Source organism: Leucoraja erinacea, chromosome 31 (genome assembly GCF_028641065.1).
Source record: "Leucoraja erinacea ecotype New England chromosome 31, Leri_hhj_1, whole genome shotgun sequence".
NCBI lineage: Eukaryota > Metazoa > Chordata > Chondrichthyes > Rajiformes > Rajidae > Leucoraja > Leucoraja erinaceus.
The window spans coordinates 6,871,258-6,890,924 of record NC_073407.1 but is presented as its reverse complement, the minus strand read 5'-3'; the positions used below and the strand labels follow the sequence as shown (position 1 = coordinate 6,890,924).

General features: G+C 40.5%; 1 protein-coding gene across 4 annotated transcripts in view; it reads right to left on the bottom strand.

Moving 5' to 3' along the window:
• mapkap1 (MAPK associated protein 1) overlaps positions 1 to 19,667 on the bottom strand; it is a 244,578-nt gene that overhangs the window by 92,960 nt on the left and 131,951 nt on the right. For all 4 annotated transcript variants that reach the window (XM_055659816.1, XM_055659815.1, XM_055659817.1 and 1 more), the window contains one exon: positions 6,995 to 7,107. In XM_055659816.1, coding sequence (XP_055515791.1) covers positions 6,995 to 7,107 — 113 coding nt within the window. The remainder of the gene's footprint in view (positions 1 to 6,994; positions 7,108 to 19,667) is intronic.

Here is a 19,667-nt window from a genome sequence, read left to right as displayed (position 1 = left end):
GATCAAATGTCAACATCAAACTTTTACACTCGACAACTGTTGTTGGCTTTAAAGCTGACAGCAACCCGAGTAGGTTAGAAACTATTATCAGGCAAGAATAGAGGGGTAGACTTTACACATATCAGTGGGGATAGGGGTCAAGAAAAGAGGGTTCATGTCGCGGCCCTGTTTCCACCAATCTTTCCACCACCACGCACAAGAAGCGCAAGTAGCGCAAGACAGACACCATTGTATGCAGATGCCGAGAAGTGTATTCAGCTCTGGCTGAACATATTCTAATCTTGTGTGTGGATTCGATAAGAAGAAGTGGGGATAAGAGATCAGTTGTGAATTTTGTTTTCTGTTTGATAGTGGGATTTTAAATTTATAGTCCAAGACAAAAGCATATTCAGAATATAAATACCTTAAGTATTCTTGACCGTTTTACATTGGCAGTAATTATTTATTTTTACTAATTTGCAATTGCTTGCAGAAAAATCATAATATCATCAATTTCTGATTTTCACATCCATACTTGTTGTGGACATTAGGATTAAACTGTCGGTTTTTGGTGAACAATTTAGTTTTCCATACGAAGTAGTCTTATTATTGAAAGGTACTCTGGAAATTGTACAAATAGTTACTGTTGAAAGAAAGGTGTCTGAAGAAGGGTCCTGACCCAAAACGTCACCTATCCATGTTCTCCAGAGGTGCTACCTGACCCGCTAAGTTACTCCAGCATTTTGGGTCTTTCTTTGGTAAACCAGCATCTGCAGTTTCTCTTTATTACAGCTCCAAGTCTTAATGCAGAAGGTGTTTTTGGACTCAACACATATTCCTGAAGGTGATCATCCCAAACTGCAGCCAACATGCACTGATGACAGTAACTGAAGGGATGTCCCTGGACTGCATTCACAGGCTCACACCACCAGCACTGCAGTGCTGTGCATTCAGGCCATGCAGAAGTAGTTTAGGAAATGTTGCCGCGCATACTGTACTCTCTCCCTTAGGACCACCCGGTTGCCAGCCATTTCAATTCCGTCCCCATTCCCACATCAACCTGTTAGTCCTTGGCTTCTTCCACTGCCAGAGCGAGACCAACTGCAAACTCAAGGAACAGCACCTCATATTCTACCTTTGTACACTGCAATGAGACAGCATGAGCATTCAATTTCTAATTGGGTACTGATTGGGGATGATCAGCCATGATCACATTGAATGGCGGTGCTGGCTCGAAGGGCCGAATGGCCTACTGCTGCACCTATTGTCTATTGTCTAATTTTAGGTATCCTGCTTTCCTCGGTCTCTCTATCCACCTGGATCTTTCCATGAATACCATCCTTACCTCCATGCCCTTACACTCCCATCGCGCTCAGTATCGCTACTGTTCTGATCGACCCACTCCACCACACCGTATTTGGTCCCAACTGAACATTTTCACATCAGATTCGATCTGCAGACCCTGATCTCTGTTGTTTTCGTCTCCATCCTTCTTGCCTCTCTCCGGTTCCATCCATTAATCCAGCCTTCATCTGGACCCACTTATCGCATGCTAGCTCCTGCCCCAATCTTTCACCTCTTTACTCTGGCCATCTCCCCTCTCATTCTTTGAATCTGAAATGGTCTCAAGTTGGGAAAAGAGGAAGTACAACGAGATCTGGGTGTCCTTGTTCATTAGTCACTGAAAGTAAGCATGCAGGTACAGCAGGCAGTGAAGAAACCTAATGGCATGTTGGCCTTCATATCAAGAAGAGTTGAGTATAGGAGCAAAGAGATCCTTCTGCAGTTGCACAGGGCCCTGGTGAGACCACACTTGGAGTATTGTGTGCAGTTTTGGTCCCCGGATTTGAAGAAGGATATTCTTGCTATTGAGGGAGTGCAGCATAGGTTCACAAGGATAATTCCTGGGATAGCGGGACATTCATATGTTGATAGAATGGAGCGGCTGAGCCGAATCCCCTATTGTCTATTGTCTATAAATCAGAGGAAGGATCTCAACCCAAAACCTCGATAGTACACTTCCCCCCACAGATGCTGCCTGACCCACGGAGTACCTTCAGCAGCAACTGCAATTTTTTGTCAATCTTTTCAACCATATTCGTCTATTCTTTGAAAAATACCTCCAGGGACCACTTTCTCTTAATATCATTTGAAAACCCGTACCAATTAGTCCTGAAACGAACCAACTCAGCTCCCAACATACTAGCTCTTGGCTATGGTTTACTGGAATTGCCGTGATGGATGTTAAAGTAAGCTTGTTTGTCTCTTAATGCACATGCAGACAATCTGCAGTCTGTCTTACAGGAAGAACTTTCAGAAGATTGATGAAATTACTTTCACCGTTGTATCATTTCTTCAAAAAGTCAATGGCACGTTAAAATGAAAGAAAAGATAATTTCATAATCTTTCAGTCACTATTCTGAATACATTGGCTACACATTATTAACAGCTAAAGGAACCAATGCCTGGTTCACCGATGGACTTACTGGAGAATTATTAATCTCATTTTTCATTAACCCTTTTGCCAATTGATCAATGCAAGAGATCTGTACAAGAGTATTAAATAGCACACTCAGTGACCAAATGACTGATAAATGACATAACCAGAGTGCTAGTTGAGGGCAGAATTACATAAGACAGTACAGCACATGAACAGGCCTTTTGGCCCACATTGGCTGTGCCAAACACGATGGCCAGTTAAACCAATCTCCTCTGTCCGCATGTAATTGATACCCCTCTATTCCCTGCATATCCGTGTGCCGATCAAAAAGCCTCTACAATGTCACTAACTTATCTGCTTCCACCACCACCCCCTGGCAGTGCGTTCCAGGCACCCACTAATCTTTGTAAAAAAAAACCGTGCCTCACAAATCTCCTTTAAACTATGTCCCGCTCACCTTAAAGCTAAGCCCTCCAGTCATTGATATTTCCACCCTGAGAAAAAGGTGCTATCTGCTAACACTAAAAACAAAGCTTTTATTCTGTTGGAATTCTGTTTTCTCCCCATGTTTGTTTTATACTTTTTCGAAAATGTTTACCCTCTTTACTTTTAGTATTAAAATCTTAGCTCTGGCAACTTCCTGTAGTACATTTAAGGCTCCAACAATTGCAGTGGGGAAAACATACAAGTGGTAATCAAGTTTGCCCTTCTCCACTCACCAGTGGATGTTGGTACCGGCCGAGCAAACACCAGAAAGTTCAGAGCTTCCCACAGTGAGGTGGATGTCCTGAACTTGCTCGCCGAGTTCTGTCTCTATCCTGGTTACACTCCAAGGTTGCAGTACAAACTATGCACATTAGTTAGAGTCATAAAGTTATACAGCACAGAAACAGACCCCATGGTTCAACTTGCCCATGCTGATCAAAACGCCCCGTCCCACGTTTGGCCGATATTCCACTTAACCTTTCCTATCCATATAGCTGTATAAATACCTTTTAAATGTTATAGTAACTGCCTCAACAACCTCCTCCGCAGCTCGTTCCATATAGCCACCATGCCTCTGTGTGAAAAAGTTAACCCTCAAGTTCCTATTAAATCGTTTCCCCTCTAACCTATGTCCTCTGGTTTGAATCCCCTGGTCTGGACAAAAGAGCAGGTGTTTTGGGGGCAGCGGGTGTTTGCCATGTCTTTGCCGGGGAAGGAGACTGGTGTGAGCCAGGCAAGCACCAGAAAGTTCAGCGTTCCTCCACCCAAGAGGATGTCCTGAACATTATAGGGGAGCTCTAGTCTGAGTCCAGGCTTTGCTCCATGGGGACATGGAAAGCTGCCCACAAACCTGCACAGCAAACCTGATCCCATTTACATGAAAATCATGGAACAGCTCTGCAGCACGTGGTAAATAATATCGCTGACATTTCAATGCTTCACAATAGCGTTATCATAGCCAAGCCACACGAGGGCATAAGCCAAGTATTTAAATTTGAGCATTTTTGGCAAGGTACAAAAGGGCATACTGTATATTATATGCAAATACGTGCATCACTCATGTACAACATTATTTTCCATCTATTGTTGACGAGGGGTTAGACGTTGGAGGGGGTTCGAAAATGGAGGATTAAGAGAGGCGGTGCACAAGTAGAGATAACGGTCGGGCATGAATGAGAACATTTTATGTCAATACATTGCGAGTCAGAGAATCTGTTATTGCCACAGTGCCAAGTTGGATGGGGTTGAATGAGATAGAGGGAAAAAATGGAAACTTCTCCATGGTTAATTGCCTTTCAGTGACCACTTCTGGAGACTTAATGCAAAGCTTCGCTCAAGATAGTTATCCAGTCTCATATGGGATTTTGCCTGTTTTGTCCACAATACATTTAGTGCTAATATTCAACTTTGTTGCAGTTCTGCAACTATCAAACACTGTCCATCAATGGCGCACACCTTAATTTCAACCAGATCGCCTGCAGCCTTCTAGACATTGAATTGAGCTTCCAACCACACATCTTCACCATTAACGATGCGCTATTTCCCTTTCCAAATATCAGCCATGCCTTGGCCATTAGGCCTAGCCCGCATATTTGCGTTTGATGGTGCTGTAGCTCTCAGGCCCCCAATGACATGCAAATACAATTATTTTCCTCTTAACTCTCCATGACTATTCACAGAGGCCTCCTTCAGTCTGACATACCACTAACTACACTCCTCCAGTTTACACCTCTGTGCATTGGCCATTCCCTTAGCTGTGTGTTTCAGTTGTGCTCTGAGCCATCTAGGTTGCAAGTTCTTGAACTCTACACTTTTGCAAGTCACCCTTGAGAACTTACCTCATTGATAAAAAGCATTTGGTCAGCTATTCTAAGATTACGGTTGACTTAGATCCATTTTATATTTGATTACGCTTACGCGAAGAATATTTCCTACGTTAAAGATTTAGGCGACCTGTCATGTATTTAGCACATCTCATTATTGATGACTTTGCCACCATTCCTTTTCACAGATTCTACTTTCAAATAACAGCTCAGTCAACATGCAGACCCTGTTCCTTTGAATCATCTCCCAAGTAAGGATTAGCAAAGAATGAAAGAAGTGGAAAATAAAATTTGGGATAAAAATATCAACCACTGAATAGAATATCCGATGGATATACTGTGACATGCCTCAAGTGCTTCCGTGTACAGAACGTAGAATGAAGCGGTATTTTACTACGATTAGAAATAATTGCCTTTTCCCACCAGTTACTTTCCTTAAGAATATATTTTTACATCACCCTTTGCAATTCAAGACACAATGATTTTACGAAAATTATTTTAAGATTTTACCTGCCCAACATAGCAGACATGATGGCATTGAAAGGCAGAGCAGGTTTAACAGGCGGCTTGGGTTTAGATTTCTCATAGTCACCTGTATCAAGGCATTTTGAAAAGCTTTGTTTTCTGCTTGCTATCCAATCAGATCAAATAATATTGAACATAAATACAATCAAGTCAAACTCAAGTATAATGGGTAGAGCAAAGGGAAGGAACAGAGTGCAGAATATAGTTCTCAGCATTGTAGTGCATCAGTTCCATAGACAAAGTCCAATGTCCACAATGGGGTAGAAGGGAATCAGACAGTACCCTAACGGTCAGAAGGACTGTCAGAAGACTGGCAACAGAGGGGAAGGAGGTTTTCCGATTGTGGTGGTGCACACTTTCAAGGTTCTGTCCCTCTTACCTGACGTGAGCAGGGAGAAGGAGGAATGACGGGGTGGGGGACTTTGAATAAGTTGGTTGCTTTTCCAAGGCAGTGTGATATACAGAAGGAGTTAATGGTGGAGTCTGGTCTGTGTGATGGACTGAGCGACATCTACAACTCTTTGCCAGTTCTTGCGGTCTTGGGCATCAAACCAACTGTGGTGCACAGTATGCTTTCTATGGTGCATCTGTAGAAGTTTGTAAGAGACACGGTCAACTCCTGCTCCTATTTCGATGTAACCTTATTCTCATTCTGAGGCAATTCAATGACCGTGCTCCTTTTTGAGACAGGATAATTTAAAAAAAGACAAGATGCTGGAGTAACTTTTCGGGTCAGGACCCTTCTTCAAACTAAAACGTCATCTATCCATGTTCTCCAGGGATGCCATGTGACCTGCTGAGTTGCTCCAGCACGTTGTGTCTTATTTTGTAAACCAGCATTTGCAGTTCCTTGTTTATTGGGTAATGTAAAGGTTTTTGCCATTGGAAGGAATCAGCTTTTGGTTACGCCAAAAAACGAGATGCAAATGAAGCCCACTAGATCAGCAGGAAAGAACATTTAAAAATGGGGTCCTCAGCAAGAAAATAGAGTCACATTAACAATAACTAAAAAAAGAGGAAATGCAGGTGTCAGCATTCTGGAAGGAACAACAAAATGCCAGAAGCATTCCAGAGTTAAGGGCCTGTCCCACTTTCACAACCTTTTTTACTCGTGGACATTCTTCATCAGGCTAGAAAAACTCCCTGACCTACTTGATGCCACGAGTACCTACGACTAGCATCACGACCTACCTGGGGCCTCGTGACGACCAGGCTGTGAGTACGAGTCAAGGGCAAACTCAGCAGAGGTCGTGAAAGTGGGTGGGATAGGCCCTTTAAGGCGGCATTTACGGGAAGACTTGCAAAGTTGCCTCAATTTCCCTTTCCAAGGATATTGCCTGACCTGCTGAATTTTTACAATATTTTCTGTTTTAATTAAATTGAATAAAGAATGAGGGGAAGAGAACAAAGTAATTTTTCCAATATTTTATGCACAATCATTATAATGCAAGTTTGTGTTTTGGGTTAATGCTGATACTTTTGGGTCAATGCATTACATTTTTCTTTACATCAATGAATTTGCTTAACACTTACAAATATGGACAAATCAAAAATCTGTACTGATGAACAAACTGAATGCTGTTGCATTCTAGTAATGTAGACCCCTCTACCTTCATGATCTAAACCTATCTAAAATGTTGCAAAATTATAACTGCTGATGCACGAGTCACAATTTACATAACAACAATCAAATCACATTATGTACAGCTCATTTTTTTAATTCTTGGTTTTTGATTTTTACCTGCAGCCTTTTGTGAACCTTTTCTTCGTTTTAGAGCCTTCTGTAGTATCTCCTTCATCGTGACATTCATGCTGTCAACTTGAATAAGTGAGAATCCACTCTGTGGGGCATTACTGCAAGAGGAACAAGCATTTCAATTAAGAAAATTTGAAACACCAGTTTAATTATTTCAAGTTTACACTGCATCAAGATCTGGATTAAAGAATTTCAGATGGTTGACATCGTTCTGTGAAATGTCAAGACATTTCACCATTAAACTCACCCAAAAAAAATCATCAATGTGGGCATCGGAATTAATTACAGAATTAAGCCCAGCTTGATCTGAAGCAACTTATAAAATAACAGGTAGGGTGAATTTTTATAATAAAGCAGTCTTCATTATACTGCAGGAAAGCATTATTATTTTCTAATAAAACAAATCTTTCATTCACATAAACACATTCAAGTTGAACATTTCCAGTAGTTTTCCACAAAATAAATTTATGATATACAAGTAAAAAACATCCTCCACAAACAACAAGGTCCATATTCTACAAGGAATTTTCAGACATCTGGCTAAATAAACAAACACTGACAGTCACATTGAGCCAATGTTTTCTCCCCAGAAGAAATTCATTTATCTTTTGGTTCAGCATCTGATTAGATGCTATTCTATGAAATACAATACAGATTTTAAGTAACAAAGGCACCAAGTATATTTGTTATTTAACTATTAGATTGTAATAGTCTATTTTAAACTCGGTGTCAAAAAAGCTGTTATGGACTAAGGAGAGCTAAAACACCAATCTTTACTCATGTCACAATTCATGTCACGATCAGCAACTTTTTAGTACCAATTCCCTCTCCCTCTGGAATTTAAACAGAACGAGTCTGAGAATTTGCCAGATCAGCTATTCTTGACATCCGATGAAGATTGTAACATTTTTCTGCTTCAGATATGGATACATCTCAAATCCATCTGAAGGTCTTGCAAAGAACTCCATCACCAGATATTAAACTTCCAAATCCACATTCTTAAAAGAAATGCGTCAGCTTGACAGTAATCCTCTACCATAACAAAGTATCAGGGCAGAAATATGCCCAAAGTCATTTTTCTTGTGATTTGTATATTTAAATTGAGAGCAAGCGACTTCTTGCTTGTCTGAATGCAATAGTTTGTTTGCTGATTTTGGTCTAATTTACGGAACTCAGAAGGTAAGCATATCAACACCGAATTGTTTAAATATAAACAGAATTTAAGTGTCATTTCAAAATATTTTACTCCTTGGAGGGAGGCTGGTTATAAATGTTGCAACTTTTCATTAACCGACAAAAAGCCTGCAGAGGTAACAATGAACTTGGGGATAAAACTTGGCATCGTGTTTAGCCCGGGCATTGTAGGCCGAAGGGCCTGTTTCTGTACTCACTTATGTTCTCCGTTAAAACCGAAATCTAGCAAATCCCAAGGATCTAGCAAGGACCTTGACACCTCCCTCACTTCGTGTAGGAAAGAACTGCAGATACTGGCTTAAATTGAAGGTAGACACAAAATGCTGGAGTAACTCGGGTCCAGACCCTTCTTCAGACAGATTCAGGGTCTCGACCCGAAAAGTCACCTATTCCTTCTCTCCACAGATGCTGCCTGTCCCGCTGAGTGACTTCAGCATTGTGTCTACTTCCCTCACTTTTTTGTTTATGTACTTATGAACTGAACTGTTTAAACATAAATAGAATAAATTGTCATTTCAAAATATTTTACTCATTGGAGGGAGGCTGGTTACAAATGTTGCAACTTTCATTAACCATCACAAAAGCCTGTTGCGATAGTGAGAATAAAGGACATTTTTAAAAACCTGCTTGGAGGTTGTGTTAAAGCTGAAATGTTGATTTTGAATTGGTCAGAGAAAGCTTCCAAATGGCCTTTGCCTGTGATTTTAAAACCTTTCCTTTCACCATTTTGCTGCTAATTCCAGGCATGGCTTTAAGTTCTACTATCAACACCTACAAGATGTAATAAGTCGTCAGCAACGTTGCAAAGTGAACCCGAGCCAGGGACCATCACCAGCTTAAACCAACAGGAAGTCAGTGAACAGCACATTCGTAACCAGCTTGCTGAGCGCGAGCAAAAGAATCCTCGAGCTTTTGCCAATATGTTGGGCTGGTTTACCGTGGTCAAATCCTTCCCACCAAGCAGCCGGCTGAGAACTGTCAAACTAATCATACATTACACTCTGTCACCGAACCCATGCTGAACCACAGCCATCACTTACATCAATATCTGGAGCAGGTCCCAGACTGCTCAGTGCAGACAGCTTTGCAAGCCAAACCACCGTCAGAATTCTCCTTTCAGTTACACAAGGAATACCAAGATGATCATTTTTAAATTTCACTTAACATTGAAGGATTCGATTTAAAAAAAAAAATGTATTTGGTAAACTTTTCTTTACCAAGTTCTTGGAGACAGGAGAAAATGGTGTATTAACAGATCGCAAACTGCAGTTAAACACCTTGGTTTTAATCTGACACCTACCTACCAAAGCTACAGATATGAATATTACTGCTAATTTCATGTGAGGAAATACAGATGGTTCAGTTTCAGCTTTTCATCCCTGTAAATTTATAAAATGTGCCGTTCCAAAATGAATTCTACAAACAAATTCCGATGGCACTTAAGCACTTACATTATAAAATGCACAGTACCAAGGAAGTCTTCCTAATGCTATCATTCACATTTGTCAACATAAAGACAGGGACTATGGAATTTTTACTGTAATATTAGAATATGGCTGTTAGTTAACTTTCCTCTCTCATCTATCAGAGCAATTGCACCCAACACAACAATCCCATCCGGAAGTGAAACTACACGTGCCCTAATGTTTAAAACACAGAGTCAGGAATCAGAACATCACCCAGGTCCTTTGCTTCCAGCCACTTTAATCTTGCAGCCATGAATCTCTGAAAATAATAAACCCACTGCAACATTACAAGAAATAATTGTGAACATAAATATTTTCATCAGCTGTCTATTAATGACATCTGATATCTACAAATGAATGTGAGGAGGTAACCCAAATACAGGGTTCAGTTGACAGCTGCTTCTGAGCTTATGAGATCATCGGCACCCCATAATTTGATTACTTATGAGCTGCACTCATTGTTTTATGGATTATGACATCCCTAATTGCAAATACTTCCTGCTGGCTGACTAGCAACACTCGATGACAGGAACATTTTCAGCATCAAGGCTCATGCACTGAATATTTGTCATGATCCTATTATTCAAGGCTACTTGCATTAATACTTATAATACATGCACAGATGATCACAGGTTGGGTTGCAACTGATTCCAGCTGATTGCAGAAGTTATTTCACCATGATTGAAGACCCATGTGGTTTATATAGTGTACAAACTAGCAGTGTATTCAAGTTGCAGGGCCTCACAAGCAGATTCTTATCCGAAAAGTGGAACAGGCAAGATTGTGAGCAAAGAATACTGAAGCCTCAGTGTGTTCCACAGGACAATGGGAGGTAGGTTAAGATCAAACTCTCTCACACTTAAACCACGGTGTAATGGAGAGAAGTTATGTCCACACAGATAATTGTGGATGCTACTTTGGTGAAACCAGAAAATGTTGTGCAACTAACGAGGGGGGGGGGGGGGGGGGGGGGGGGGGGGGGGGGCTCAGGGTTGAAACAAATTCCAGAGAAATAGTTAAATAGTTTGATTAAAACAATGATTTAATTGAAATTGTATCACATTTAACAGACAGCAATGTGTGGGTCAATGCATCGGTCGTGTTGGGCACAGCTAGCGCCTCACTGCTTTGTGTGGGACGGTGGCTTTTGTGTTTTTGGTGGCGGGAGACAAAAGAATATTGATAAGCTCACCAAGAAACTTCGCATTTTGTTTGAATTATGCCGCTTCATCTTTCATTTCCACAGAAACTAATGAAGCAGAGAGCTGGGGCCCAGACTGAAAGAATACGCGGTACTCCTGCAATGGGTATTAGGCAGCGTTGTTGCTCATATCCAAAAATATCTGATGTTCAGCCATTCAGAATCCCACTTGGTGTTCCGATTAAAACTCTGCTGCGGGGGAAGTGGTGAAGGGTAACCATCAGGGGGTCAAAATAACTGACCTTGGGAAGAGATATTCCCGATCCGGGGGTTTTCTATCACACATGAAACCGCCATATCTATTGGTTGGCTTTGAGTTGATGTTGTATTATCACAGGTTTACGCATCTTATTTTTACATATGGGCAATATCACAGGATTAAAGTGGCTGAGTTTAAAAATAAACTCAATGGAACACTATTTAAGCAGCTGGAACGTGGTCTGTCTGGGGAACACCGTTGCACAGGTCTTCATTCTAACGTCGCATTCAGGCATTCATTACAGTTATTGATCCCTACATTTAATTCCAAGCTTCATTAACTGCACCCATTTGCGGTCTTCGAAACAGCCCGGACACACCAGGACATCACATGCCAGAAAACATGGCTCAGGCGAAGAACATCCAGATCGTAAGGCTAACGCAGATTTTTTTTAAAGTGCTCATCTTCTATGGACATTACTGACAAATAGTGTGGTGCAGGAATAAAGAATTACCCTCTGTATTTTTTCATTAGACTTTTCTTTTGTAACCGAATACATAAATCCATTGTGGCACAATGTTATATGTATCATCTTGTTACACCTGCAGACGTTTCATAAAAAGGCTGCCATGTCTCTGCAGTCAGAAATGATAAGTGAACCACCCGTGAATGTTAATGATAGTGATCATTCTGAGGTAACTGTGCTCTCCATCTTCCTCTACAGCTTCTGCAGCAGATAAAGGGTGGCAGGGTTTATTGGAGGAAAATGAAAATAACATAGAAGGGAATAGCCACAAAATGCAACAAAAAAAGTTCTGATTATAGTAAGACTATATGAAGGATCGCGTTGTCAACGTTAAAAATAAAAATGTAAAGCTGCCCATCTGTTAAAATTAACTGGATATTACAATGTTTAAATATGGAAAAAGGATGAACTATTAACATACCCATCTTGGTTTTTTTTTTAATAAACTTGCAAATCTAACGTTCCTTGATATTAAATTTTCTTGTCACTATGAAGCTTTCTCACCCCCTTGGAATGCAACCTCTGACACGAGATTCATTGCGTTGAATTGTTTATCCATTGGGAGGCAGTCCTGAGTTGATTGAATAGAACTGTATTTTGCAGTGCAAGCCTGTGAAACTCTCACCCCCCCCCAGAAACTAGGGAATGAATAACCAGAAGCAGAAAAAGTAACAATAAAAAAAGTCCTTATACAACCAAAGATGTTGAATAAAGGTTCATAATTTGAGCTCAGTGTTGTGTACAGTTCAAGAGCGATTATTAATATATTGTTTTTCTTGTTTATTATATATTTTCTGCAAGTAAGAATTACATTGTTGGTTCATAAGACAATTAAACACTTTGACATATAAATTTTAGGGCATTGTTGCCATTCTAGTTACCATTGGTTATGATAATGTTTTAGAACATTCATCAGCATTCTGTTAATTTAGTTATTTCTAGATTCTTCCTTTTATTTAGATCATTTGATCGTACCGTGCATTGCACTCTTAAGGTTATGTTAATTGTTTAATGCAGAAAATGACCAAAGGACACTGGTTAGCTGTGATAATAAAGACATAAGAAATAGACGCAGCAATTGTCTATCCAGTCCTTTGAATTTGTTCCACCATTAAAATCGCAGCTGATCTTCTACCTCTGTGGTCTATCACAACACTGCCTTCACAATCCTCTATTCCCCAAATGTCCAGAAATCTATTGATATCTATTTTGAATGAACATAATAACTAAACCTTCAGTCCTCTGATGAAGGAAGTTCCTAAAGTTTACCATTCTCTGTATCAACAAATCTGTCATCATCTCAGTCCTAAATGACCTGTCCCTTGTTTGGAACTGTGCCTCAATCTGTCACTCTTCAGTCTGGAGCGGGGGAGCGGGGAGCGGGGGAATGTCCGTGCATTTACTCTGCCAAGCTCTTAATAATTTTCTACTTTCACAAAATCTTTTCTCATTCTTCTGAACTCTCGAGAATATAACCCCACAGTACCAAATTTCTCTTCATACAACAAATCCACCATCCTTGGAACCAGTCCAGGGAACCATTCCAACAATCCTTCTATGCCAAGTACATCCTTACTTTAGTTAAGGAGACCAAAACGACACAATACTCCGGGTATGGCCTCATCATACAATTGCAACGAGAATTACTTGCTTGTGAATTCAAATCCTCTTGTAATAACGGCTAATGTACCACTTGTCCTCCTAATTGCTTATGCAGCTGCATTTTGGCATTTAGCGACCCGTGTACAAGCACACCTAGAACACCAGCACTATCCAAATTCTCACCATTGAACAAATACTCTGCCTTTCTGTTGTGTACTGAAGCAGATAACCTCTCAGTGTTCCACATTGCAGCGCATGTGCCAAGATCTCACCCACTCAGTTTGCCTTCATTGCCTTACATCTCCCCTGTGCTCACAGTCCAACTTCGTTTAGTGTTGTCAGCCAACATTGAAGTCTGACATTTGGCCCCTGGACGATTCAATGGCACAGTTTGTAAAATGCTGGTGCTTGTGCCCCAATGGCTGCAGTACCCCACCAGCTACTGCTCACCAACTCGACAACAATCCCCGAATTTCCACTTTTGGATTTCTGCTCAAAGACCAATTTTCAATCCAAGCCACCAATTTCAAATGATCAAACCTCATGCATATGACCATATCAAGCAACTTAACGATATCCAAGTCTACTATCCCCACTAGCACTCCCTTAAAGTTCAGAGTCACACAGCATGGAAACGGGTCCTTTGGACCACCAAACTCAGGCCGACCATCTATCACCCAGTCACACTAGCTCTTCATCATCCCACTTCTCCACACACTCGGGGACAATTAACCTACAAACACACACACGTCATTGGGATGTGGCAGGAAACCAGGGCACCAGGAGGAAAGCCATGTGATCACAGGGAGAAAGTGCAATCTGCAGACAGCACCTGAGGTCAGGGTCAAACCAGGATCTCTGGCCCCGTGAGGCACCAGCTCTACCAGCTGCACACTCTGCCGCCAATATCAACTCTATTTGTCACAGCCTCAACTTCAGAAGATTCATCCAACATAATTTTCCTTTTAAAAATGTATGTTGGATCCATCCATTATTCTCGTCAATGTCTTTTGCAATTCCATCCTTCAAATCATGAATAAATCTAGCATTTTCCCTGCCATTGACGACAGGCTAATAGGTTGGTGGTTCCCCGTTTTCTCTCTCCTTTAATAATGAAGATACTTTTGCAATCTTCCACTCCACTGGAACAAGTCCAGAATCTACAGAACTTTGGAAGGCGATGCAAAATCTTTTGTACTGGTCAAAGATAATATGTGAGGCAGCAAAATACACAGTTATTTCATTGGGGCTTTTTGCTTTAAAAGCAAATTGCAAACAAATCCAACCAAAACTTTTACACCTGAAAAACTTTGAATTAGAACAACAATGAAATGTGCTTCTAGTTTGTAACTGGCTATTGTCACATCCTTGCTAAGTAACAGCACAAACTATTCCCTGATTAGATGTTGTCTTATTAAGGATTTTTAATAATTAAAATCAGATTGCATATGTAAAGATAATGAATGGTCAATATTATTGGGCCACATTGTATAACAATTTGAAAGTGTTCAGATGGCAGATTTCCTTTATTATTTCTGACACCCAATTTGTCCATTCCCTCCATGGATGCTACCTGACCCACTGAGTTCTTACCGCAGTTTGCTTTTTGCTAAGGAGTTCCTGTTTACAGGATATCCAATTGTGAAGAGATAACTTGAAAAGTAGTCGTATTGCTTTTTTCACACTGAAATGCCAGAGCTAAAGTTCAAGTTTGAGGGGATTAATAAATACAATAGAATAAGGGACAGCATTAATTGAAATGAATGGATTCAAGCCCAAATCAAATGTGGTGGGAGAAATAGAGAGGAAGTAAGAAAGACATAAAGGTGTTCAAGTCATTTTGTATTACAATAAATACATTTCCTTGGAAATTCAAGGCTTGAAAGAATGAGAACACCTATTGTAAGACTTAATATCCAGTGTTTGGCAGGCATTACTGTCAGACACACTGTCCGTTTGCTCAACCCAATCAAGCACCCGTTTGCACGACCCCTGCACTTGCCCAGTGTTATTTATGAACACAGTGGTGCCCAATGTTCAGTTTGCTGGTTACATGCTGCCCACAGATGGGTTGCCTCAGTGAATGGTGAAATACATGCCCACACTCCCCAATTTGCAGTTACCTTTGGAAACAATTTGGTCCTCCAGACCATCTCCTGATGGTCAAAACATTGAGTGGGGCAAGGCCCTATTGCTGAAATGCAAGCTCTGCTGCTAAAAATGCTTTGACAACTGGCCAAGTCACATTGCAGACTCGAAGGCTGGCATTGGACTTAGAAGTCCATACATGTCTTTTTTTTTTTTAATTATATTTTTATTTATTAGAAGTACAGTAAATTACAATAGTACAAGCCAGATATGTCTCATTACATTTATTGTACCCCTTCATGTTTAAGCTTTAGGGAAAGGTATAGATAAAGAAAGTAGAGAAAGTGAGAGAAAGAAAGTTGTGTTCGTGTAAAAGAGTGATCAATGAGAAAAAAGACAGAGACCCATTGGTTAGAGAAAATATTTAAGAAATAGACCCTAGAAAAGAAAGGAGGAAAAGGAAAAAAAAGGACACCCCCCCCCCCCCCCCCCCCAAAAAAAAAACAAACCACCAAAGCTCTATTATAAAAAACATGCAAAAGGGATATACCAACTTCCATACATGTCTGCCATACTCAAAAACGTTGATGGCTGCGTTAAAAAAAAAAAAACCCTGGAAAAGTGTAAGTTAAATAATTACAAACATTAAGAAACCAATATAATTAAATGCTTGCTATTTTACAAGAGTACAAGTATTTAAGTTATCTGAAATGTGGCCCTCCCTTTCCACTGGAAATTGTAATGTTAATGAACCCGCAGCAGGGAAAAACTGTTGCAGGATCCATGCCCGAATTTCCCAGTGAAATTACACAGAGTTAACAGCTCACTGCTGGGTCCCAGGTCAGCCCTACCTCTTAATTCAGGATTCTCACATTTATACAAGTAATCTGTGCTGCCTTCATCACTGTCCCCACTGCTTTAACAATGCTCAGATCATACAACTGTCTTACTAAAGTGAGCTTTAGCTCTATATATCAGTTTAATTAAGCAGTAAACAAAGTAATACAGAATTTTTTTTCTAATATTCTTACCATCGTCGCCAACAGTTGGCCTTAATAACCGGCTAAAACTATCCCAATACCAAAGAACAATTATACCCATTCATCAACAGGCACATAGTAGTCTAATGAATAGGAAAACAATTCTGACATCTCAGTCAAGTCCAAGGTCACATAATCAGGCTTAGCTTTCTGCCATCATCCTCCCCAAGGTGTGTTTTGAAAATACCTCAAAGTTACCAGATGGGGTGGTTCATTCTACAAAGTTCATTCATTTTTTTATGCACATTAAGTCCAAAGGCAACACAATTCCCTTGTCACCACTACCACCACCTTTGTGCTTCCCGACTGACTGGTCACAAGAATAAAAAGCATTCTTGAAATGCTCGCTCATTAGTGAACTATCCTAGCAGTGACTTATGATAAAAGCGCACTCATGCCTTCCAGACATCTCACACCTGTTGTCAACCAATTATTTGAAAAACTGTAGGTTTTATTTAGGTTTATTATTGTCACATGTGCTGAGGTACCGTGAAAAGCTTTGTTTTGCATGTGAAAAATTAGTCTTCACAATAACATTCAGATTCACAGTAACTTAAGCTGCAACAAACAATATCCAAGTAAAATGATGGAAATCTGGCTGGGAAGAGAAAGCTGGGTCACTTTGATTTGACCTTTAATTGGCATTATTTTACCCACATATTTTACTCAAATGCTGACTAATGATGTCTTGCCTTTCTTCTTCAGCAATATACATTCTGATTTAGACCCAAATAGGTCAGATTTTTTTCTTCAAAATATACCCCCAGTTTATAGATTTGATCACTAATTAGCTACTTAAGATCAACCATTACACAATCAAGGTTATGGCCCAGAATTTGTTGAGGTTAATTGCGTGATTATCAGTACTCACTGTATCAAAATTTAAATAAATCAATAAGAATTTCTGCAATACACCTGTGCACAATCAAGTACAAAGTCAAGAAGGTATCGTCAGTGTCCTTTTTAAATTCCGGGAGAAATCAGTGAGTGGATGATATCTTCAAATTATCACCCTGTTAATGAGTGATAATGGTGAATGATCCACTGGGCCCTAACACATTGCCTGGTCTTGAAAGTCAATTGTGGGTCCTCGTATACGGACGTAGAGTTCACATATGGGGGGGGGGGGGGGGGGAGAATCGGGAGGCGAGAGGGAGGGGGGAGGGGGGAGGGACACGACACATCCAAGATCAGACATTTAATAGGTATGTGATAGATGTACATCACACATTATTACAGCCAAACTCAGGCAAGGGAAACAGAAGTGTAAAACACACACCTTCAGATTCAGGAACAGTTTCTTCCCAGCTGTTATCAGGCAACTGAACCATTCTTTCAACAACCAGAGAGCAGGCCTGAGCTACTATCTACATCATTGGAGATCCTCAAACTATGTTTAATCGGACTTTACTAGACTTTATCTTGCATTAAATGTCATTCCTTTTATCATGTACTGGTGGATTGACTGAGTAATTCAGCGGGACAGGCAGCATCTCTGGAGAGAAGGAATGGGCGAAGTTTCAGGTCTAGACCCTTGTTCAGACCGATGTCAGGGGAGTAGCGGGACAAAGATCGAATGTAGTCAGGGACAGTAAGACTGGTGGGAGAACTGGGAAGGGGGAGGGGATGGCGAGAGAGGCAAAGCAAGGGAAGTTAGAGAAGTCAATGTTCATACCACTGAGGTGTAAACTATCTAAGTGAAATATGAGGTGCTGTTCCTCCAATTTGCGCTGGGCCTCACTCTGAGAATGGAGGAAGCCCGACAGAAAAGTCAGATTGGGAATGGGAGGGGGAGTTGAAGTGCTGAGCAACCCGGTTGCTCTCATTACCAATCTGACCTTTCTGTCCTCGGTTTTATGATGTAGCTTTAAGGCAAGTTTAAAGGAGACGTGCGGGGAAATTTGTTTTATACAGAGGGGGGTGAGTGCTTGGAACACAATGCCGGGGTTGGTGATTGAGGTAGATACGATAGTGGCATTTAAGAGACTTTTGGATAGGCACATGGATATGCAGGGAATGGAAGGATATGGTTTATGTGCAAGCAGATAAGAGTTGGTCATGGCACCATGTTCAGCACAGACATTGTGGGCCAAAGGGCCAGTTCTTGTGCAGTACCGTTCTATATTCTATATAGAAATAGAATAAACGCAAGCCTTGCATAGAAATGAAACGGCCAATTCCAATTATACGCTCAACGTTCCATGCATGCATAACAAAAGGCAAACGTTTTACATCTGGCCCATGGCATAAATGAACAATCTATTTCCATCTAAAAAGTTATCAATTTACATTTTAAGTTGTCATAATTTAATATAATTATAGCAATTGCCTACTACTTTCATTCGTATTTTAAGCCAATTCTACTCTCCCTCCTAGGAATAAACTAGAGAACCCACAGCACCTCCAGCCAGCACTGCAATCAGGATGGAAAATGCAGTTACAACGACCCTTTAAATAGTTAGATGAAAGGAGAAAACAACCAGTTAAGACACATTTCATCAGGAATATCTATACCTTATTCAATTCACTTCCCCCTGCAAAATGGACTGGTTTTAAACAAAGCTCTCAATGCACTAATGATGGCATACAGGAGCCAAGTAACTGCCCTCAGACTGTTCCTTAAAAGCACTGCTGCATTACTTTGCCAAAGTCCACAGAACTTGCCAAATTTGGTCATGCCTGCTTAGCTTGCTCGACTGATTGTGCCAGAAAAGAAAATAAGACACAGATGTATTTGAGCTCTTTGTGGTGCCAGTAAAAGACAGTTAATGGCTTTATCTCAACCCTCCCCTCCAGCTGGGCACAGGTGGAGGATAATGAGGGCTCTCTCCCTATTCAAACTCAATTATTTACCAGTCATGATAACCAACATCTTGCACAGACAACCACATTAAGCTCGGCATCAAACACACACCAAGAACTATTTCCTCTGACAAGCACTGAGCTTTGCTTACAAACTCAAGTGGGTAATAGTTTTCATTGGCACAAATTTAACTCTTGACATTTTCCCCAATGGTTTCTGTTGAAATGCCAATTCAGAAATAGTCTGACGTGAATATTTAAGATTCATCACATAATCCTGCCTTTCCCAATTGGATTGTTAAAGGAGCCAACTTAGTCACCCGATTTTTCTTATTCGTGGCTCCGCCAATATGAAGTAAAATGATGCCTACACATCTGGCAGTTTCAGAACAGTGATAATGGATTCCATGGGGAGAAGTATATAATTGAGCTAGGTTTATTTGGAATTAGATGCCATGGAGTATATCAGGAGTAAAACAAAGATTTGAAAAGGCATAGTGAACCTAGAACAAAAATTTGAAAGAAAGGTATAAATAAAAA